Raw genomic sequence first — 24,569 nt, 5'->3', positions numbered from 1 at the left:
GATTATTATTATTATGCATCGGAAAATATTTATTTATTTTTTATAATGTAGGTACATGTCTAAAGTTTTTATTTTCATTGTTTTGAAAATCAAATCTGTTAGGTGACGTCCCTCATTCTCCATACATTGCGTAAACCGATTTCTGGTGTTTGTCATGACTATTGTTAGCATAACAGGTGTTATGTTGGGAATTTCTTCTTGGATGTTGGTCTTCGAATCTTGTAGGGTTCTTGGACGGTTCACATAAACACGGGATTTCAAAAAACCCCATAGAAAAAAATCACAAGGGACAGATCGGGAGAGCGTGCCGGCCATTCCAATTCGCCTCTAATTGAGATAAGGCGCTCTGGAAAGTGTTCCCTCAAAACAGCCATCGATGCTCTTGAAGTGTGTGCTGTTGCACCGTCTTGTTGGAAGCAAGTGTCCCCTAAATCCAAATTTTCTAGCCGTGGAAAAAAAAAATTCTGTAGCATGTTTACATACCGGTTCGAATTCACTGTCACTGTAACCTCATTTTCCTCAAAAAACCAGGGACCAATAATTCCAGCTGAGGAAATTGCACACCACACTGTGACTTTGGGTCAATGCAAAGGCTTTTGATGCAATTCTCGAGGGTTGGTGTCAGCCCAGTAGCGCATGTTTTGTTTGTTAACCGACCCACACAAATGAAAATGGGCTTCATCTCTAAAAAAAACAATAGCACCCTCGGGAACGACATCAAGAAGAAGCTCACATGCGTTCATCCGAGAATTGAAGCCACGTTCTGAAAGTTCCTGCACTATCGCCATCTTATAGGGATGAAAATAAAGATCATCACGAAGAATTCTCCTCACAGAACGATCGGATAGTCCAAGGGCAGATGCGTGTTTGCGCGCAGAACGCCGTGGCGATCGCAACATTGACGCTCTCACTGCTTCAATGTTCTCAGGTGATCTAACGGGCCGAGGGACTTCAGTTCTTCCTTTTGTCGCACTTGCAGTTTGTCTGAATGTAACAATTGATTTGCGGTCTGGGACGAGAGCCAACGGGGCTAAATTAAAGCGATTCCGAAATGCACGCTGTGTTGCAATAATCAAACATCCGCTTGAAAAGTAAACCTCAACGGTAAAGGCACGCTCCTCACTATTCCAATGCATGATGGCGACTGAACCGTGTCGGGACAAAACTTTACAGTATTCCCTCTTGAACGAGACCACTAGCGCTCCGCTATGACATCAACTAACTGGAGGAAGTTATGCTGCCGCACCCTGTATATAGCATAACGTAATAAATCAAGAATCCGACAAGCAAAATTTGCCCGCACTATGCAGTCCATGCTTTACGTTGCCTAAAGGAATGTACCCACTAGACCAATGCGACACGGCAAGATAGTTTTTGAAGATCCCCTGGAGCGATATGAATGAAACGACAGATTCGGCTAACATAGACTGGCAATGACCGACACAACAAAATAATGTTTAGTGTTTTTGCAAGATATACATACCTATTGAAAAGACTATTATTATGTTTGGCTTAGGCAAATGTTCGAAATGAGGAATTGTTTAAGTGGAGAAAATGTGGAAATTAATAACCTAAAATATAATTTTGATTGTGGATATAAAACTAGGATTTCTTCAAAATTAATTTGTCTTTCGAATAAGACGATGTTTCCTGACATTGACAAGAAGTACATAATTCTTTAGAATTTGGTATATATCATTAATTCGTTGCATGGTTAGAAGATACGATACTATAAAATGCAGAAGTGATAAGTACTCACCATTATATCCATTTGAATCAAAGTCGACGCCTTTTGATAATCCAAAACCAAACATTGGTTGATTAACTGCTGAAAAGGGATTTGGAGATTGAATGATTTGACTGGGTTTCAGCCTTAAACCGTTTGGTCCACCCAAGTAAATATAGACCGTACCACTCCCGGAAAATGGTGCAGAAACCGCAATATCTAAATAAACGATGAACTTAGAATTTTTGTAGGTTCTTGGTGAAGTTTTTTACCATTATATCCGTCCAAATTTATGTCTCCTAATTTGGTAACCGTCGTGCCGAAACGCTCTCTTGTTAGCTTTCCAGTAGTTACCTTGATTGGCTGGCTAAATGAAACCTGAAACATAAACAATAAATTAAATATAATCTCCCAAGTTTATCAATACGATATAGCCTAATCATAGCCTGGATTAGACGTTTTTTAGGGAGAAATTGTATTCATATTTCAAACTAGCCCAATGAAACGCCACCAACGCAAGTTTAAAATCATGTCCTTTCTTTGGTTTATGTTCTAAAATTATTCAAATCAAAATTTCGCACTCTTTGGAGTTCCCCGCTCACTTTTTGACTTTTGATTTTTTTGCTTTTCATTGCAGTATTTTAGTCATTGTTTGACACTCCTGGAAAGCAGTTTTGGATTACATACATATAAGTTAGCGATTTTTAAAAATCTCTCACTGAATTTGAAAGTACCTGCTTATTATTAGGAGCGCAACTAAGTTTCCGCTGTTCGTAAATAGATGGCTCTAGTGGCATGTGTTGGTCGATTTTGACATGTCCAAAACATCAAGAATCAAGCTTAGACATAAACAACCCATTTTGACACCTTAATGATTTTGTTTGAGCGTCATATACTTTTGGTTGTGTAAAAATATCCAATTTTGTGCCATATATGGCTTCGATGTTGCCGACTATCGGCGTGAAGGAAGAACTAAAACTTTCGAAGACGCTCAACGAGAGGCGTTGCACTATGAGTATCCATGCATGAAGAGCTTGTTTCAGCTTTAGAAATGGCCCGCGAAGCCATTTCTGTCGTTATTTCACCTATGAACAATTGCTCCCGCAGAAGAAAAGTAAGGGTTTCCTTTATCGTATCGTAATGGATGATAGAAAATATATTTATTATAGCAACCAAAAACAAGTCGGGAAACCGCAAGCTGGACGCTTCACGTACGAAAGGTTTTGTGTATTTCTTAGTACGTAGCACGTAATATATCCATATATTATGTGAGAGTACCCACTTTCGGGTGATATTGACATTCATAGTCTTCAATTTTCAAAGAAGCAACAAATTTGAGGTATTATAACTTTGTTAGTAATAGTGCGATTTCCACCAAACTTGGTAAGATCATGCTCTATATTATAGCCTATATCACTGCTAAATTTCATGGTACTAGGATGAACTTAAGGGGGGTTTCTAACCAATTACAAAAAATTGTAGTAATATACTATTATTAACTTTATTTAAACAGATATCGGCATGGAATGTATTTCGGAGCCCAGGCACCATATAGTGGCAGCCTCCTGATTTTTTTCAGATTTTTCTGTTTGGTAGTTTCTGAGAATGGCCCCCTTAAAGAAGTGATCACTTTCAACCCCCCGCGCTCCCCACCCTACCAACGAATGTCAAAATTAAGATCGGCTTTGAAAAATACTAATCGGGACCTTTAATTGGATACCCCACATGACTATATTTGATGAAAAAAAATTTTACACCCACCTTTTGCATGTATGGGGACCCCCCTTAAATTCGACGTAAAAGGATGTAATTCACTGTATGTGTGAGCGTTCACAATTCCCACCTTTCTACCAAATTTGGTGTCAATCGCTATAACCGTCTCCGAGAAAAATGCGTGTGACGGACAGACGGACAGACAGACAGTAAACCGAACTGCCCTGGCATGCTTCAGCATCGTTGACTTGGCCGAATGTTAACTCTGCGAAGGTTCGGTGTTATTTATTATGAGCAATTGATTCCGGACGAAACCATCACTGGTGAATGGTATCCCCGTCAATTGATGCGATCGAGCCAAGTACTGGGGGCAGAATACATATAGAGGCAAGAAAGGGTGATTCTATAGCGTTACAGCGCTCGGCGTAATTTCGCCGAAACCGTTAAATCCTACCTAGGAACGCTCAAATTAAAAAACAGCGTTATTCGATGATAACCTCAGAAGATAAACACTTTGAACCCTGCGAAAAAGTTGTAGTTGGCGATAAGCACTACTTTGAATAATTTATTTATAACCATTCATTCACAATAAAGTTGCATTTTGATAGAAAAACAGCGAGAACTTAATTGCATATCTAATCGAAAATTAATTAGTTTACCATAACTATTCAATAATTGCTAACGAGGATAGGATTCGATGAAGCAGTGGCACGGGTGAACGATGACAACGATGATGTATTGAGGATGCAACAAAAAATAAATGTATCTTTATAGACAGCAGTGTCGGAGCGTAACGAAAATGCGTTGTTTCTGTCCAGCGTCAGCGGCGATGAGACGCAGTAGGCGCTACTATCCCCTGAATTAGACAAGAGTTTTAAGATCTTCGTCAATTGGCAGTGCCAGACGACACTAACATCGAGCTTGATGTTACTAGCAGCGCTGGAAATGCAGATATCTCAACATAAATATCAAGTTTCTTGTTTGCTGTTATACGGTGCAGCACATGGAAAATGGCCGTCACAGTTACTCAAGAGTCAGTCAACCATTTTCCAGGTCGCGCCCTCCCTCCTTTTCCATTAATTGTGAGAACTGAGCCAGCATTGAAAAGTATTTGTTCAGACCTTGACTATATTTGATGAAAAATACATTTTATACGCCCTTTTTGCATATATGGGAACCCCGCCCCCTCTTCCACATAGATCGATGCACCTTACCGCATGCATAGGCGTTTACAGTACCCACTTCTCCAATGAATTTGCTGTCATTAGGTACAACCGTTTCTGAGAAAAGCACGTGTGACAGACAGACGTTAAACCGATTGTAATAAGTTACTCCTAAATAGGACATTGTGCGTCGAACGCAATTAGACGCCTTCGTTGAGGGTTTGGGGAAATGTGTTTCAGCTTCTTACAGGATTTCCCTAGAAGTTTCTGTTTTTGAGGCAATACTCTCGTTGATTATCTTCCATTCCATTACTCGCTATCCGAACCGTTCCTCTTTCTTTTGTGCTATTGAACTTTGCTTTTGGTGATCTTTATTTTTTGCGGAGTCTACTTGCCTCCTTCTTCAGATCCAGAGCCATGTGGCCAAGGTCCATGGCTCGATGAGAGAGCAAACAGATAGCATCAGCATAGGGTGCGGTATTTAAGAAAAATGACATTATTTATTGAGCTCCTCCACGTGTTCCAGACAAGAGCGACACTGATTGAGAAGGGACAATGTTGATGCAGGATGAAACCCTGGTGGACTCCGTTTTCGATTAGAAATTCCTTCGTGATTTAACCTCAGTGCAGCACGTGACGCTTTGCACTATCAGAAGTCACTCTGATAACAGTTATTAATTTCATCGGGATGCTCCCCTCCAAACACACTCCCTGTTATTGGAAGATTTCTCGAAATCAATGATTTTGTAAATGTCTAAACTCTGCGTATTAGTCTAACGTGATCCGTTTGGAGGATCCACACTGAAATATAGTCTGCCATCGAGATGTTTTTTGATACATTTTAGGATTATATTATCTATTGTTCGCACCAGGTATATGATTGACAAAGATCATGAGCGCAACCAATCAGAGAAGTCGAAGATTGACCAATTATGTTATTCTAAGTAAAGTATGTAAAGTCGCGAAAAAACACTGGGAATGCAACATGTACCTCTATCAGACCTTTGTGGGATTTAATGGAGCATACGCCAATATTGGTTACATGTACTATACAAACTATTGTCCGAGTGTAGATTTTGGTGGATATTGAGTAGACTTAATAGAATGAAAGATACAATGCGAAGCTACATGATGGATTTTGCTCTTAAAAGAGAGGGCGGCTAGTGACAAAGTTGTTCAACATCGGCCCGGAGTGCAAAGCACAGAAACAACAAAATGTCACAAATACTTCCCAATGCAAGCAATATAAACATTCTGACATGTTCCAAATACTAAACCAAAGAAATTTTGATGCAACTAAAAGACATTACGAAAATTGACAAGGAGGATAAATGAGAATAATACATAAACGATGATACAGTGTAGAAGACGGAGAGTGTAAAATATAACTCTGAAAGGCTACACTTTGGAACAATAAAGCAGCCTTATATACCTAGGATCACTGATGATAAACAACAAGATGGAACGAATCCGCGGACGGATCATGTTTATCAATAGGATATATTAACTATCTTTACTTTTAAATCGAGATCATTTAAGACTTTCAGCTTGTTCCATGTTATTACCCTCTCTTCGCTTTTATGGAGATTCCCGGTAACATTTGTTTTAAATTTTTTATTTATTTCTGAATGGAAAACCTGTGAGAAAATTTGAGATGAATTGGAGCAAAACTCAGGAAGATGCAGTGATTGAAGCAGACCCGCCGCATATATGTCTCAGCGCAAACTCATGGTTCGAATAGTAACAAGTCGGGAAACCGGAAGCTAGACGCTTCAGGTATGAACGGTTTTGTGTATTTCTTTTATAAAAAGATTTGATTGTGCGTTTGTCTCATTAGTATGTAGCACGTAAAATATGCATATATTATGTGAAAATATCCACTTTCAAGTGATATTGACATTCATAGTCTTGAATTTGCAGAGGAGCGACAGTTTTGACCTAGTATAACTTTGATAGTAATAGTGCCATTTTCACTAAAACGATAAAACGCCTGCTAATTGGCAAATTTATAAGAATGCCAACCGGGAAGCAAAGAAAGCGGTCGCTGTCACCCGAGCGAACCATTTCAAAAATCTTTACGATAAACTGGACACTCGGGATGGCGAGAGAGATCTGTATCGACTTGCTAAAAGCCGTGATGAACGCACACAGGATATCGAACACTTCTGTTGTGTTAATGACAAGAACGGTACTTTGCTTACCAACCGTCGAGCCGCAACGGATAGATGGCGAGAATACTTCGAGCAGATTTCAACTGAAGAATTTGCTCATCCTCCACTTCCACAATCATTGCCGACATTTGGAGCTGTTCCACCAGTCAGCGCAACTGAAGTCGAGGAGGCAATAAAACAAATGAAATCGGGGAAAGCAACAGGACCTGACGACATCGCATCTGAGCTCTGGAAAGCGAAGAGCTGGGATCAAACACTGTGGCTCAGTGAATTCTTTAACCGGGTTATTCAGGAAGGAAGAACACCATCTGACTGGCAAGAAAGTACCACTGTTCCAATATGGAAAAAGAAAGGTAGCCCAGCAGAATGTTCAAATTACCGTCCGATCCGGTTACTTTCCCATACCATGAAGATTTTTGAACGCATTCTTGACAACCGTATTCGCGAAATCGTTGAAATAACCGTGAATCAAGCCTGATTTGTCGAGAACTGCGGAACTACTGACGCAATACACGCTGCGCGGTTATTCATGGAGAAACACCGTGAGAAGCATCGCTCTCTTTACATTGCCTTTCTGGATCTAGAGAAAGCGTTTGACCGTGTACCACACGAACTCATCTGGTATGCTTTACGACAACACTTCGTGCCAGAAGAACTCGTGCGCTGGATCCAATTGCTCTACCACGATCCGAAAAGTGTAGTGTATCAAAACCGCTTCGTGTCTCTGTTGGAGTTCATCAAGGAAGTGCCCTCTCACGACTCCTCTTCGTCCTTGTTATGGACACCGTCACACGGGATATCCAACGTCCAGCGCCCTACACACTGCTTTATGCAGATGATGTTTTCCTAGCATCTAATAGCAAAAATGATCTCGAGCAACTTGTTCAGGAATGGAATGATCGCCTCATGCAACACGGTCTCAGATTGAATTTAAACAAAACTGAATTTTTGACGACCGATCCCCATGAAACAGGCACAATCACTGTCAGCGGCAGTGATCTGCTCAGAACTGAGCGATTTAAATACCTCGGGTCAACGCTATCAGCCAATGGAGAACTGCGTTATGAAATTGCTTCACGCATTAACGCAACCTGGATGAAGTGGCGTTCCACAACTGGTGTCCTTTGTGATCGACGTATCAACGAACGTCTCAAATCTAAAATTTACCGCAATGTCGTCCGTCCAGTCGCTCTCTATGGTTCTGAGTGTTGGCCGACCATAAAAGACAATGAACGGCGTCTTGCGGTAATGGAGACGAAGATGCTACGTTGGACTAGTGGCGTCACACGTTTAGATCACATCCGAAATGAGGATATCCGCGATCGTTATAGGGTTGCACCGATCGTGGAAAGGTTGCGAGAGAGGCGTCTTCGATGGTATGGTCACGCAATTCGTGCAAACGAGAATTCACTTGCAAAGATTGGTCTGAACGTCGAAGTCGATGGTAAACGACCAAAAGGCAGACCTAAGCAACGGTGGCTCGATACGCTGGATGGAGATTTGAAAGCCTCGAGATTGCACCCAGATCAGGCATTCGATAGAGCCAAATGTCGAAACCGATCACGACGAGCCGACCCCGCTTGTGAACGGGACAAAGGCTGAAGAAAAAGAAAAAGAAGAGTGCCATTTTCACCAAATTTGGCAGGATCATGCTCTATGCTGTAGCGTACATTTATGATTCTAAGATGAACTTAAGGGGGGTTTTCCCGTCAATAACTAAATATTATAGTAATGTGCTATTATTAACGTTATTTGAACAGGTATCGATATGGAGGGTATTTCGGAGCCTAGGCACTATATAGTGGCAGCCCCCTGATTTTTTCCAGATTTTTCGGTTAAGTAGTTTCTGAGAATGGGTTCGTTAAAAAACTGACCATTTTCAACCCCCCGCTCTCCCCATCTTTTCCACCAATATCAAAACTAAGACCGGCGTCGAAAAGTACTAACCGAGGCCTTTAATTTGATACCCCACATGACTATATTTGATGAAAAAAAAATTTACACCCACCTTTTGCATGTATGGGGACCCCCCCTTAAATGCGTCGTAAAAGGATGTAACTCACTATATGCGTGAGCGTTCACAGTTCCCACCTTTCTACCAAATTTGGTGTCAATCGCTATAACCGTCTCCGAGAAAAATGCATGTGACAGACAGACAGACAGACAGACGGACAGACAGACAGACAATAAACCGATTTTAATAAGGTTTTGTGTTTACACAAAACCTTAAAAACCGCAGCTGCTAATGCATTGGATTCGTTCAAACACACGAATAGCAAGGATGTTTTGGATGCGATGTATGAAAATCCGAACTAAGATGCCCTCCTGGAGTGATGTTTCGGACGTTTTGCGCAGAACAACAATGAGAGTTCGGACCAAATTATTTGGAAAATTTCACCAAATTTGTAGGATTTGAACCGCGACCTTCTGCTACTACAGCCCAGTGCCCTAATCACTTAAGCCATCCGGACGCAGGTTTCAAAATGTGACTTTTTCCGATATGTGATCAAATAAACTTACTGACAGTATATTACCATACGCATACCAAGTTTCGGGGAAATCCGGCTATTATTGTCAAAATTATAGCAGTTAAAACTTATCAATTTCGGGCGAATTTACTGCATCCTAAGCCATGCAAATAAGATGGTGATGTTATAATTAACGAAAATAATTGCAATTCCAATGAAATGTTAAAATTCCATTCATGAAGAATCCACTTCTCCCCACCCCTTTTTAAGGTTTTGTCCATACCATATTAAAATCAATTCATTGTCTGTCTGTTTGTCTGTCACAAGAACTTTTCTCCCAAAATGCTAAACCGACCCGAAAGAAATGGTGGACACATGAAAACTATGAAATCCGAGTGAGTGAGTGACATGAATTTACCTGTAGTTTAAAGGGGAGCTCCTTACACATGTGAAGGGGGGATTCATCGAATATGGTCATGTGGGGTATCGAATCAAAGGTCTCAATTAGTACTTTCCGAATCTGATATTATTTTTGGCTTGAATTGTAAATTGCGCGAGTAAGGAGTCAACATGTACACACTTAAAGTAAGACAGAACTCATTTTCGGAAACTACCCAACCCAAAAATCCGAAAAAAATCTGGAAGGTGCGCTTAAATGAAATCTGGGCCCTTTTTGAAATTAGCTGAACCATGTGTCGTCAAAAAAAAATCAGAATTAGAGTATGTCACTAACTGGAGATACCAATACGCTTATAACACCAAGAAGAAATTTAAGAAAAACCTTAAAATTTTCGGATCTAATCCTGAGACTGAGCGATAAAGGCGCAATGAAAAAATGCCAAGAACACAAAAAAGTCGATTCTTTTGGCCTGTATGTCCAGAATCCGTGTATATTCATGCCTAAAGATTTGGAATAGATTTACCATTGAGTGAACGCGAAATTTCAAAAATCAACTTATAATAAACGCGCGGAGAACGACCAGTACAGGATGTATGATTCGGCGTTAGCAACGTTGGATCATCTCATTTCTGGCTGTAATGTGTTGACGCCAGTGCAACACATGAACAGGCACAAAGACGTATGTCTCGAGAGAGTGGTTACAGTTCCCATTCAATTGTTAGCTCTGTGCTGTTTCCAGTCAAACCGTGCAGAAGTAGACCATTCCACAAAAGTGTTACCCCTACTACAGGGCACCACTACCAAACTCCCTTTATTCTTTTCAGGTAGGTAAGATCGTCTGAACCTAGCTGTTTGACATTTATTGCCAGTATTAGGTGAAATAGGGCATCAACCGAGATTGTGATAACTCGGAAAAAATAATAGTATCAAGGGAAATTGCACTGCGTCCTAAAGAATTTTTGTGCCCCATAATGGTTATAGGGTGCCTATTAAGCTATAGAATATTGATCAGCCCTATAATAAACAGAAATTTTAGAATATTGATTGCTTCGAGGTGTTAAGCTTTGCGTTTGATATAAGGTTTTCCCCAGGTGTAATTTCCCAAAATATGTATGTTTCATTGCACTCCCCACAGAATCTGCAGATAATATCCGCAGGCATTCAGGTGATTATTTAGCCCTCAGTGGCAGTATCAGTTCAAATAATCCTGCCAGCATTTTGGTTCATATATCCTCATAAACACCAAAGACATTTACCATTCCTGGTAAATTCGCTGAATATAGATTACTATCTCAGCCATTCCTCTTCATTCCTTACTGTCATGGCCATATATACTTTCTCAATTCCACGAAATGGTTCTCGTCTGTTGCCGCATTGCCTTCTTCCACGATGTGTCTAAGAACCCAAAGTATCTAGACCTTATTGTATTAGTCAAGCGTTTTTAATTTATTAAGACATTCCAACACCAGCCTAAAATTCACCTAGTTGGACATGAGTACCTTGATGCTTTTTCCTTGGATCAAGAATACGTTTACTCGCTCCTAATGTAGTTACGGTTCAGTCAGCATATCATTTAATGGGTTGGTGGTTTAAGTAGGGGGATCATTGCTACACTCTCCCAATCCGCCCTCTTGCTGAGGTGTTTTCATTTTGTAGCAATTCTTGCCATATGAATTTTATTTAGAGTGTCTCTAATATAGTAGTAGTAGTAGTTTATACTAAGCAACGATGCTCTCCTTATATGCATCAACTTTTAGACTATTGTGGTACTGACTTTCTACATACAATGTAGTAAAAGTGAAATTTCCATTTTCCACTGTAATATTTTACGCTACGTAGAGTTTTCTATTAAGGGAATTATAGCCTTTATACCCCCTAAAAACAGACTTATCTTTGAAAATTTAATTCGAGGCTCCTGAAGCACTAAAGACTATTTAGAAGGCGGAGCCTTCCAGAGCCCCGCATGGGTGTCCATATTTACAGCTGCTACGCTCCTCCTAGTGCAACCTTAGCACAATATGAGGAGATGTTAGACAGTCTGGTGTTGCACGCTAGAGACCGCAGCCCTAAAATCATTGCGGGCGATTTCAACGCGTGGGCCCTGGAATGGGGAAGCCGATCGACGAACACCAGAGGTCAAATTCTGTTGGAGTCATTTGCAGAGCTGGACATCGTGCTGGCCAACGTTGGATGCGTGCCCACCTTTCGAGGAAGAGGGTCGGGTTCGATCGTTGACCTGACATTTGTTAGCACTTCACTGGTGAGGGAGATGGCTTGGCAAGTGAGTGAACACTACACCCACAGTGACCACCAGGGCATCTTCCTCCGCATTGGGAACCGGGGAAGCAGTCAACGACGCGACGCTCTGGAGGTGGAAAGGCTAAAGCGGTTGGCTGGTCTATCGGAGCTTTCGACGAGGAGACATTCCTGGCCGCATTGGAGGGAGCCCATGATCCGGATGGACAGCGATGGAAAGGGTCACACAGTTGTCTCAGCGTGTAACCCAAGCATGCGACGCTACGATGCAACGACGACGTTTGCACCACGGCAAGAGGCCAAACTACTGGTGGAACACGGAGATCGCTGCCTTGAGATCCTCTTGTCTCCGAGCGAGGAGACTATCCCACAGGACAAGGGGAAGGCCGGAGCACCTGGAGCGTGAGGAGGAATACAGGGATCAGCGAAGCAACCTTAAGAAGGCCATTCAGAGAAGCAAGCGGGAATGCTACCAAAAGCTCTGCATGGAGGCTAATACGAATCCGTGGGGTACAGCCTACCAAGTTGTAATGAAGAAGATCCGCGGGCAAAAATCACCTCAAGTGACACGCCCACGGCTCTTGTTGCAAATAATTACAACTCTTTTCCCGCAGCAGGAACAGGGCGCAAGAGAACCCTAACTGGCAGCTCAGCAGGACGTCTTTTCGATCCCTGATGTCACCGAGGAGGAACTTTGGGAAATCTGCAGACGTACTGGGGATAGCAAGGCTCCGGGATTGGACGGAATTCCGAACAAGGCTCTGAAGGTGGCGGTCAAGACCAGACCAAGGTGGTTCGCAAGCACATTCGAATCGTGCATGGTAGAAGGAATATTTCCCGCCCAGTGGAAGAGGCAGAAGCTGGTGTTTCTACCGAAGCCCCAAAAACCACCCGGCGTGAACTCTTCATATCACCCTATTTGTCTCTAAGATACCATGTGGAAGATGTTGGAGAGGGTGATATACAACAGGCTGCTCCCGTTCATCGAGCTTGCGGGTGGTCTTTCAGAGCGGCAATATGGGTTTCGGCGAGCCCGTTCTACGGTCGATGCAGTAGCAAAGGTCGTGGAATTGGCTCGAAATGCAATGGCCATGGGCAAATGCTGTGCTCTGGTGACGCTGGATGTCAAAAATGCTTTTAACTCAGCCAACTAGGGCTGGATTAAGGGCGCTTTGGCCAAACTGGGTGTTGGCTCGGCTCATCGAGAGTTAGTTTTCGGACAGACTTCTCTGGTACGAGACGGACGACGGGCCGAAGGAGTACATTGTGACAGCAGGTGTGCCTCAAGGTTCTGTATTGGGACCGCTGCTGTGGAACATAATGTACGACGGAGTGCTTGGCCTTCGCGTGCCGGAGGAGACAACGCTGATTGGTTTTGCGGACGACCTGGCGATAGTTGCAATTGCAAAGCATCCCGAGGCCGTGGAGCTTTATGCAAATGAAGCCATTCATACCATGAAGTCATGGTTACGAATGGCCAAGCTGGACCTGGCGGATGAAAAGACGGAGGCGGTCCTCATTACCAACCGTAGGAAGAACAACACGGTTGCCATCCAGGTTGGTAATCGTGAGGTCGTCTCAAAATCGGTTGTCAAATACCTGGGGGTGATGTTCGATGCCAAGCTGAGTTTCAAGGGACACTTGGATTATGCCCGAGAGAAGGCAGCAAATGCCAGCTCATTCCTAGCAAGGATGATGCCCAACGTGGGAGGGCCGAAGTATAGTCGCAGGCTACTTATCGCGGGAGTGGTGAGGTCGATCCTGCTATACGCGGCTCCTGTCTGGGCGGGAGCGTTGAACCACGCTGTCAACGGGAGGAAGAGAAGTTCGGCATACCGGCCAATTGCGCTAAGGGTGTGCAGCGCATTTAGGACGGCGTCGATGGAGGCAGTGTGTGTCATCGCAGGAATGATCCCTATAGATCTTCTAGCGGGCGAGCCACACCGGCCCTACGAAAAACGGAAGGCAAATCCAGCCGAGGTGAATGCGAATTTCCGAAAAGCCATCAGGAGAGAGTTGTGTGGCAAGTGGCAACAACGATAGGATAACTCCGACAAGGGCACGTAAACCCATACATTGATCCGGTGTATCGAGAAATGGGTCAACCGAAAGCACGGAGAATTGAATTACCACCTGACACAGTTCCTTACGGGACACGGTGGCTATAGGAAGTACTTGCATCGCTTCGAGTTGGACGAGTCTCCCAACTGTCCTGAATGCGGTGCTACACTCGAGGACCCGGAGCACGTTATGTTCCATTGTCCCAGATTTCTGCAGCAGAAAAGGAGGTTGAACAGCATCTTAGCGGCGGACATCGAACCCTCCAACCTGGTGGAAGAGATGCTGAAGTCGGAGGAAAACTGGATGGCGGTAAATGAGGCAGTAGCCGTGGTGCAGACAAAACTCCTGGAGTTGGATCCAGCTCGGAAGGCGGCGCGACGGAGACATGGCATGGACGAACTGGTATAGTGAACCAGAGCCTCCCCCGTGGAGTAATACTTCACGGTGGTCCCGCGGGAAGGGGCGGAAGAGTGGGGGTGATTTTAGTGGGTGCGAATCCCACACACTGCTACAACCTGGCGCAGCAGCGTTTTTCTAAAATTTCCACCTCCATCCATAAAAAAAAAAGAAAAAAGAAAAAAAAAGAGCCCCGCATGAAGTACACAGGAAGGACGCTCGCATTAATAAAGTATTATTAAAATAATAATGCCTGAACCATTCTGAAATTTCAAGACGGTATCCTTGAGAATACTTACTTTCGAAGTATGCAAACAAAAAATACTCCTGTGAAATTTTTGAAGCCTATAACCCGCTTAAATTTCTAAAATGTAATAATGCATTGTAATTAGCTTTGTTTGATTAGTTATCGGGATGGAATGTACATATATTGAAATCTATATTTCACATAAGGCCATCGTTATTTTAGTTTTCAAATTTTTCCGTTGGATTGTTTCAAACAGATAGAAAGACAAGCAGACACTAAATCAATTTTAATAAAGTTTTGTTTGCCACAAAACCTTAAAAATATGTGACATAAAAATATCGACCGACATTATGTAAATCTGGTATTGTCTTATATTAAGTGGGCTTGCTATCTTTAGTACCTGTCTAAATTTACTCGGACGACCTTGTCTTTTGCGGGGCACCTGAAAATACCATAAGTCTGAGAATAAAATGCAAATTTTAAAAGAGGATGCCAATTGAAAGGACGAAACACATTATTCGAGTCCATAAACCCTGTTGTTCCATGACACTGACAGTACAACATTCAAATATAGTATGTTAGCGCTAAACCGTTGTTTCTGATATGTGGATAACTTCCCCCTCCCTTTGTTTGATGAAGCTATATGGTTTTGATCTATAGTACATAGTGAACTATACATCTTAAATATAAGTTAAAATCAATGGAAGGCGTGTTCAAGGCATATTCTCGAGTTAACTAAAGGCTCATATGTTTAAAGATGATTCTTAACATGGAGGCTTATGAATGAAAATTTTCAGTATTCTCAATTCAAATGGAAGCTAATCCCAATGGCGAAAACTAGTCCTACAAATAAGAATAGAACTTACTTGTCCTAGGTTAAGAAATACATAGACGGCTCCGTTCTCATAACTATTCGTTATGTAGTAGTTGGGAGCTGAAACAATCACATCAGTGAAATTGTCGCCATTAATATCCTCAGCGAGAAGACTGTAGCCAAAGTATTCTCCAAATTGTGTTCCTTCGAAAACATATTGCTTAGTGATTGTTAGTGTGCTGTACCGGGTAGGCTCAATTGAGAATAGATAAACCTAGAAAGAAAGTGTGAAAAGCTCAAAATGCTACCTGAAAATTTGACAAATGCACTTACCTCTCCATCTTTTGCATCTGATTGTGGGGCTGATGCTAGATATAAGAGTTTTGTCGAGTTTGGCCCATGGAAATAACCCGATGTCACTGAATACCCAAAGTAGGTATCATTTGGTTGCGCCCAAAGCTCCGGTTGTAGCACATCACTAATGTATTCTTTTAATTCGCGCTTCCTTATGCTCCTGTGGGTATCGCGTCGACTTCTACTCACATCTTGATCCTTATAATCCTTCTCCCGATATCTAACCATCGAACCTACAAGCGGAGGTAACAATTTAATGCAGTTCCATTACATGCCATGACGTGACATTTTACCTTTCCATGTTGCTAGACCTGGAGCACCGAATATAATTTCATCCTTGCTTTCAACATTGTGCACGCTGAAGCCCATCTGGGCATAAGCATTATAAAAATAATACATGCCATTTATTTCGCGAGTTTGATCGCCTAGAAAAGAGGGAGACAGGATAAATATATGTATGTACCTTGTTAATAATCATCCAGTTTCAATTATAACTGAAAATGCTCACGTTTCAAACGAAGAGGAGAGATTTTACGGACTTCGGATGGCTGGTCGCCAATCGTATTTGCGGCAACATAGCAAATGCCATGCATTAGATACCCTTCAGGACTAGTGCTGTTCGCAAAAAATCTCGGTGCGCAAACAACCATACGATCTTTCTCATGGGGTCCACCGTCCATAGACGCTCCCAACCACTGATGCTCTTTATTCTCTGAATCCCACGTGTAGTCATTCGGTTCTGCTGCAATGTCTCCTTTGGTATCGAAATTGAATGGAGTACATCGTCCAGTTTTTAGTACGCATTTAAATATCACACCTGGCTCATCGATAGATAGCTGCGACTGGAGAGTAGATTGTGCTCGTGGAGCCCCCACGTAAACGCTAAAATAAACATTGAAGAGAATTTTTAAGGTTTTGTTTTCAACAAAATTTTGTTAAAATCGGTTCCCTGTCTGTCTGTCTGTCTGCTATGCACTTTTGTCAGAAACTCTTGCACCGATTGACACCTACCCATCAAATTGATGGGTAGGTGGCAACTGTGCATTGAGTTAGTAAGTTCCTCGATCCGTAAAATGGCAATACGATAATTTTTAATATGAAACATCATACTGGAAAGTTTGGTGGAAATCCTATCATTATTAACAATTAGCAAATAAAACTCGCCTCTTTCACGCCAAAATACTACTCCCTGGGAGACAATTTGCCAATAGTACATCGAATTGAATATAGGGTGTATTCAACTTATATAGTACATACGACTTGTTATTTTATCGCTCATACTAAATAAACAAATGTTGCCCATTATGGCATACGGATCTAAATTGATCTAACACATCTTCAGGTATTTCCACTTTACTCCGTGCACGAAAGCATACATTTATGTACTGAAAGTAAATACGACTGGGAGTAAATTGCACACATGTCTATCCCGCAAACTTGATTAGCACATACATACGTATATATACATATGTCCGTCGAGTACTTCATACTGATATACAAATAAGTAGGTGGCCAAAGGCTAGTATAGGTACCAGGGCGAAATGTGCATTGGTTCCCACGATGAGCATAAAACCTGGGAAACGCCTGCTAAACTAATGCCAAACCCTATTTCCAACTGCAAGTGGTGACCGCTGGAAGTTCTTTCTTAACGAAAAGCTGCAGACGGAGAAGGATGAAGGGGAGTCTCCCGCGCCAAAAAACGCGACAAATTGTACCAACTGGTCTTCCAGGTTGGGGGTTGAGTGGGGCTGACAACTCTGCACGGAAAAGCCACAAAAGGAGTCTCGGACTGGATTGGCAACACAACGACGAACCAGGCAATGAAAACGGAATAACGATTTGCGCATTTTCTCATGGAACGCTCCCTACAGACCGAATGCTGCTGAGCAGCTAGCCGCCAAGTAGAGACGGAACCCGGATTCAGGTGATACGTTGGCTCAAATATTGACTGTCAATTAGGTGAGAGTTAACACTGAAGCCATTCACAGCGTAGCCCTCCGCAACACCTATAAGGAGGAAATGGATGCCGCGGAGCATCAGCAAATGATCTTCAAATCGTTTAAAGAACGTTATCATATATACGGCCACAAATATAATTGGCCCCAGCCGCAAGAAAAGTCGGAACGGCTGGTTCGACGATGAATGTAAACTAGCAACGGAACGGAAGAATGTCGCATACCGAGTAATGTTGCATTCTCAAAGGACGCGGGCACGCTCGGAGACTTATCACAAACTCCGTCGAGCGGAGAAGCGACTTCACAAACGGAAAAAGGAAGCCTTGGAGAAGCAACAGGTCTCTGAACAGGTGCGGAAGTTTCACCAACAAGTCAACAGGATGAAGCCTTACACACCTCGATGTTCATCCTAACGAAACAAAGAGGGAAATCTGAGTTCCGACAGAATTGGCATATTGGAGCGATGGGTTGTTTACTTTGACAAACTGCTCAATAACGAGAATATCAGCGAGTTGGAGATCCCGCCAACTGAAGAAGACGGACAAAAACTGCCACCATCCAGTATATGAGAAACAGTCCGTGCAATTCATCGGCTTAAAAATCATAAGTTGCCACGAGCCGATGGAATTATTGCCGAATTGGTTAAATATGGAGGTGACCAATTTAACGAATCGGTTCATCAACTTATGTTCAAGGTATGGAACAGCGAATCAATGCCTGACGACTGGCAACGAGGCATCATCAGTCCCATACATAACAAGTCGGAATACCGGAAGCTCGTGCTTCGGGTATAAAGGTTTTGTGTTCATCTTAACTAAGAAATTTCAACGCACATTTTTCTATCCGTATACAGCTACAAAACTACGAGACATACGTACATATTACAGCCGTAGATGTTACGCTCACCCTAAACAAACAAACTGCCTATTTTCGAATACTGTACACATATAGGCACGTATATAAATTGATCGTACCCATATTTCCGATTTACTTCTTATATCTATCTGAATTAGGCTCTACCCGCAAAGTTCATTAGCACGCATATACTATATACCTACGTACACACATGTCTCGTTGGAATAATTGATATTCATATACGAATGATTAAAGAACTAAAACAAAATAATTCTTTTCCACCCAATTCATACGAACTTACTTCGTGTGGTATTAACGAGTTGATATGTGATGATGACGTCATCAGGTTTTAGAGAGCACGAAATTCACAAAAAATTGTAAAGTTTTACCCCCTATAACTTTGTTAATAATAGTTGGATTTTCTTCAAACTTGACCAAATTGTGCATTATATTCTTCACTATAACCATGCCAAATTCTGTACTTCTGGGACGAACATAAGGGGGGTGCCGGGTAAATTTCTAAAATGTGGAAATATACTATTATTAACTTTATTTGTACAGATATCGGAACCGGATATATTTTGAGGCCTAGATTTCGTAGAGATGCACTATTGAGATTTTTTTCAGATTTTTCGGTTGAATACGTTCTGAGAACGAGACCTGTTACACTTTTTGGTGGTCATATTTTGAGCCCTCACTCCCCTATGTTTCACCCAATATCAAATATTGAACCAGCTTCGAAAAGTACTAATTGAGACCTTTAATTTGATACCCCACATGGCCACATTTTATGAAAAAAAATGTTGCACCCTCCTTTCACATGTATGGGGAGCCCCCCTTAAACTTAACACAAAATGGACGCCATTTGCTGCATGTAAAGGGAACGGCAGATCACATACTCCTACCAATTTTCGTGACAATCGGTTTAGCCGTTTCCGAATAAATCGGCTGTGACAGACAGACAGACAGACAGACAGACAGACGGACAGACAGACAGACAGACATCGAATCGATTCTAATAAGGTTTTGTTTCACACAAAACCTTAAAAAGGGAGATATCACACAGTGCAGCAATTATAGAGGTATCACGTTGCTGAGTACCACTATAAGATATTCTCCGCTATCTTGCTAGGTTGGAATCCCCCATACGCCCAGAACATCATTGGCCCATAATAAAAAGACTGCTCCAGGCAAATCAGCAACAAATCAGATTTTCTCTCTGCGGTAAGCAATGGAAAAGTGCTGTAATATGGCCATCAGTTGCACCATTTTTTCGTCGACTTTAAGACCGCCTATGATAGCATAGTCAGGGTAAAACTGTCTACGGCAATGAGAGAATTCCATATCCCGAAGAAATTAATAAGACTGACTAGGTTCATTCGACATCAACAATGGTCTACGAAAAGAAGGTGCCCTATACGCGTAAATGCGAGGGGTGCGATCCTCTTTAAGTCCATCCAACTACTGACCTATGCTGACGACGCATAATTTCTCCTATCTAGGGTCGAAAATCACAACCGATAACAGCTATGACGATGAAATCTGCGGACGGTTGTTGGCAGCCAACAGAGTCTATTTCAGTTAAAAAAAAAACTGTCCCACTCGAAACATCTCACCATTGGGTCAAAGCTCTTACTATACAAGACAATGATCTTGCCAGTCCTTATGTATTCCTCGGAGACTTGGGTTCTTAGCAAGAAAAATTGCAAACTCTTGGCCGCGTTCGGGAAAAGAATCCTCCGAAGAACTTTTGGCCTCCTAGATGAGGATGGATGATTCCGTAGCCTACATAACGTCGAAATCTATGAGCGATACCATGACCGCCTGGTTGTAGATAGAATCTGGCTCAATAGGTTGGGGTATGCGGGTCACTTAATCTGTATGGATTTGGATGAGATCTAGCCCGAAAAGTCTGTAAGGGTAATATCTATGGTAAAATAATTCGGAATACCGGAAGCTCACGTTAAAGGTTTTGTGTTCATCTTATGTATGAAACTTCAACGCACATTTTTCTATCCGTATATAGCCCCAAATCCAAAATATTCCTTCATATTTTTCCAAAGTACAAGACTTACGTACATATTACAGCCATATCTATGGCTCTAATATATAATATTTCCGATTTACTTCGTGCACAAAAGCATGCATATGTACATATATAGTATGTATATTGAATACGGCTGGTCTAATGTACAAATATATCTATCTGAATTAGACATTACCCACAAACTCCACAAAATAATTCTTTCCGACCCCATTCATAACAACTCATTTCGTTGTGGTATTGATGAATTGATATGTGATGAGGACATCATAAAGGTTGTAGAATGTAGAAATTCACTAAAATGGCAAAGTTTTACCCCTATAACTTTGTTAATAATAATTGGATTTTCTTCAAACTTGACCAATTGTGCATTATGTTATGTGATTTTTTTCAGATTTTTCGGTTGGATAGGTTCTGAGAATGAAACCTTTTACTCAGTGAAGAGCGAATTGCTAATGACCGATACACGCCGGGACACACTAAGAGTCCACGGAGCCGTAGGCAACTCCTTGTCGGCGTCGATGGGGTCATATCGCCTTAGCTCTGCCAAGGTGGTAGTTGTGACGTGTATCAGGAGCCAGCCCTTTCGTGAGCCTGGTCAGGTAGTGTGCATTGAGCCGTTGTTAGTAGACCGCGCTGCCCCGAGAGAGCGCTGCTCCGACCGTGAGTTCCGGGATCAGCTAATCGTAGGTTAGGCCCCAGGGAACCGAGGCAGGGGCTTTGTCGTCGAGGGTATACTCGTTCCGGACTATTGCGGCCCGCGCCTTGCATGCAATAGGCTGGTAAACAATTTAAATGGCGAACAAACATAAAACAAACGAGGATATAGTCGAAATGGAGAGTGAGCTGGCTGCGTTTATACACAACACGCAAATGCGCCGCTCGCCCCAGCGCCCAGTGAAGGACGCAAAAAGGGCTGAAATACACAGCGAGACATCGAGACGCGCAGACGGAGAGAAGGATTCGGAAAGTGATACGACATCTGCAACGAAGACGGGAACCCAGACAGTACCACGCAGTGATATAATTGCGGAAAGAGGCACAGCGGAAACTGTTGAAAATAACCAAATGGTTTCGAATATAAGTCGAGTGGGAGGGTTGTCGACTACTCTGGCGTGTGGTTAAAAACGGGCTAATGGAGCTGGAGGAGCTCCTGGACAGAACTTCATATTATAGGCGGATATGGAAAGTAAGAGAAAAGCCGCGGGAAGCAGAAACAACCGCGACTCCCGTTGAGGACACCACGAGTAACAAACGGGCCGCCGACAGCCCATTGCAGAGCGAAATCAGGAAAGAACAAGAGGAGGAAGGGACATCCAAAGGAGACTTCACTCAGGTACCCTCCAGGGCTCAAAATAAGAAGGCGAAGAGGCACAAGAAATAACAACACGTCGCGTTATCAGAAAAACCTCCGCTTAAAATTAAGGCGGACACGAAGGACGGCACCAAAAGAAAAGGTGGGGAGACGAAGGAGGACTAGACCGCCAGCTCTACTTATTAAGCCGACGGGAGCCGTTGCAAAATCAAACCGGATGATAACGGAACAGAAGTGTCTTCCATTCGTAAAACGAAGGGTGGTAAAGTCGAACTAGGCCCGATGACAACAAATAAAGTAACGTTCTGTGTGAGAAAAAGCTTTGGTTTCGAGCCTGGAACCCACCTGGTCTCTGGAAATCCGACCTTTACGGCATCACAGAAAAGAACGAGGTGGGAGAGACCATCAAACGCGAATGTCCGGAGGCAACCACTGTCCGGATTGGTATCATCTCTGCGAACTCCCAAGGTCAAAAACTCAGTGTGGTAGAAGTTGCCGAACAATACGCGAGGAAGCTTCTATGCAGCGGGAAAATCAGAATTGATTGGGTAATGCATAGGATACGAATCCAGGCCGCCCCAACCAAATGTTACAGATGTTGGGACCTGACGGAAGGGCAACATGCCGTAAGTGCGGTCAGTCTGGCCATAAAGCGAATACCTGCAATGAAACGGAAAGTTGCGTCCTATGCAGGGAGCGTGACGCATCTGATAACAACCTTGCGCACGCTGCGGGCTCGAGGCGGTGTCTAGTCTCCAGAGTAGAATTGGAAAGAGCTAGGACGCGGTCAACATGGTCCGCATCCTACAAATCAATATGCACTGGAGTGCAACCGCTCACGAGTTACCAGCGCAGTTCGCTGCGGAGACCAAAGCTGATTTAGTACTCATCAGTGGGCAGTGAACACCGAAACAAGGACCCAGTTTCATGGTACCTTGATATATCAGGTACCGCTGCCAAATGGGTTTGGGACGGCACCCTCCTTAGGGTTCCTTTCCAAGACCGAGGGAACGGTTTGTCTGTATTCGGGGTTCAGGGATAACGTTTTTCAATGTTTATCTTACGCCCAATGGGACGAAACCGGATTTTTGACGCAGGTTTGATGCTATCTTAAGCACAGATGGGTGGATTCTGGTCGGGGGGGATTTCAATGCCAGGGCACTTGAATGGGCCTGCCTCACTCAGGCTCCGGAGGGAAACGAATTCTGGAAATGGCGGCGAGAACAGGACCGGTAGCTCTAAACACCAGATCCACCACAACGTTCCGGCGCGGGGGCTGCGAGGGAAGCATTCCGTCGTCCATTCGCGTCGAAATCACTGGTGTCACTGGTGGACGGGTGGCGAGTTCAGGAAGACTTCTCGGCAAGCGAAAATCAATACCTTGCCTTCGAAGTGATGGACACAACTCTCGGTGTGCGTCACCCCGGCGCCCTTTCTGTGCATGGAACGTTGCGAAAGCGAACACCGGGAGGTTTGTCGAAACTCTTGGAATAGGCGGGGCCGCCTGAAGGGTACTCCTGGGGGCGGTGCAGCCGACACTGTGCAAATTCAGTTATGAACCTGATAACAACGGGCTGCGGAGCGTCCATGCCCAGGAGGGCGTCGAGACGCGGCAAACGGGAGGAGGCATGTACCCTAATGACGGAGTACAAATCAGCCAAAAGAACACTCCGCAGCGCCATAAACAAGATCGACGAGGTGAATGGAGACACATGGGGACTGGATTATTAACTGGTAACCCGAAAAATCGGAGCTCTGCGGAAATCCTGTTTACTTAAGGCCGAGCAGATGGACCGCATTGTACGGGCACTATTCTCCTACGGGGTGTATGAGATGCTTTTCCCTGCTCGTTGAAAGGTGGCGAAGCTTACGCTGATCAACAAAGAGAAAAGCGACATCGAGTTGCCGTCTTCATATTGCCCACTATGTATGCTTGACATTGCTGGAAAACTGCTCGAAAAGCTCCTCAGAAATAGACTCGCTGAAGCAATTTGCTATACGCTATATGCGATACGTTGCCGGAGATTTATCTCCACGGCAGTTTGATTTTAGAGCAGGGAGATCCACAGTTAATGCTGTCATGCAAGTCGTGGATGCCGTTCGACGGGCGGAGGGACATAGCCGCCGAACTCGGCGGGTGGTGCTCCTTGTAAAGCTTGACGTCAGAAACGCCTCTAATTCCGTAAGATGGAAAGACATTCTAGGCACACTAGACAATACATTCCATGTGCCGAATTATCTCTTACGGATATTAAAGAACTATCTGAGTAACCGCTCCCTGCTCTATGAAACGCTAGAAGCCTGAGGAGGATGGCGGTTACGTTGGGGATAGCGCAGGGATCCATCCTCTTGATTCAAAGATGAGGTCCTTTGAACAGATCAAAGCAGCAGAGTCTCTTCTGCTCTGAGGCACAGGGATATGGGCTGACGGTCTTGGCAAGAAGGTATATCGTAAGCGTACAGAGACGGGCAGCTTTGCGGGTGGCGTGGCAGTGTCTCTGAACCGGCGGTAATGGTGATCGCGGGAGTGCCCTTCTTGCTAAGGAGGGTCAAGCCATATACAAGCGCGAGGGAGCAGAGCCAGGGGAGGTAATTGCTCGTGAAGAACGGCAGCGCACTCTAGAGGAGCGG

General features: G+C 43.4%; 1 protein-coding gene across 3 annotated transcripts in view; it reads right to left on the bottom strand.

The window, feature by feature from the left end:
- LOC119659886 (integrin alpha-PS3-like) overlaps positions 1-24,569 on the bottom strand; it is a 56,568-nt gene that overhangs the window by 13,582 nt on the left and 18,417 nt on the right. For 2 of the 3 annotated variants that reach the window (XM_038068206.1, XM_038068205.1), the window contains exons 2-8: positions 16,278-16,651; positions 16,063-16,194; positions 15,749-16,002; positions 15,468-15,689; positions 15,002-15,043; positions 1,999-2,104; positions 1,760-1,945 (exon numbers count right to left, since the gene is read on the bottom strand). In XM_038068206.1, coding sequence (XP_037924134.1) covers positions 1,760-1,945; positions 1,999-2,104; positions 15,002-15,043; positions 15,468-15,689; positions 15,749-16,002; positions 16,063-16,194; positions 16,278-16,651 — 1,316 coding nt within the window. The remainder of the gene's footprint in view (positions 1-1,759; positions 1,946-1,998; positions 2,105-15,001; positions 15,044-15,467; positions 15,690-15,748; positions 16,003-16,062; positions 16,195-16,277; positions 16,652-24,569) is intronic. The other variant, XM_038068207.1, reaches the window with a different exon arrangement.

This window comes from Hermetia illucens, chromosome 6, assembly GCF_905115235.1.
Source record: "Hermetia illucens chromosome 6, iHerIll2.2.curated.20191125, whole genome shotgun sequence".
Classification (NCBI taxonomy): domain Eukaryota; kingdom Metazoa; phylum Arthropoda; class Insecta; order Diptera; family Stratiomyidae; genus Hermetia; species Hermetia illucens.
Note: the sequence above shows the minus strand (reverse complement) of the source record. Positions and strands in the feature narration are given on the sequence as shown.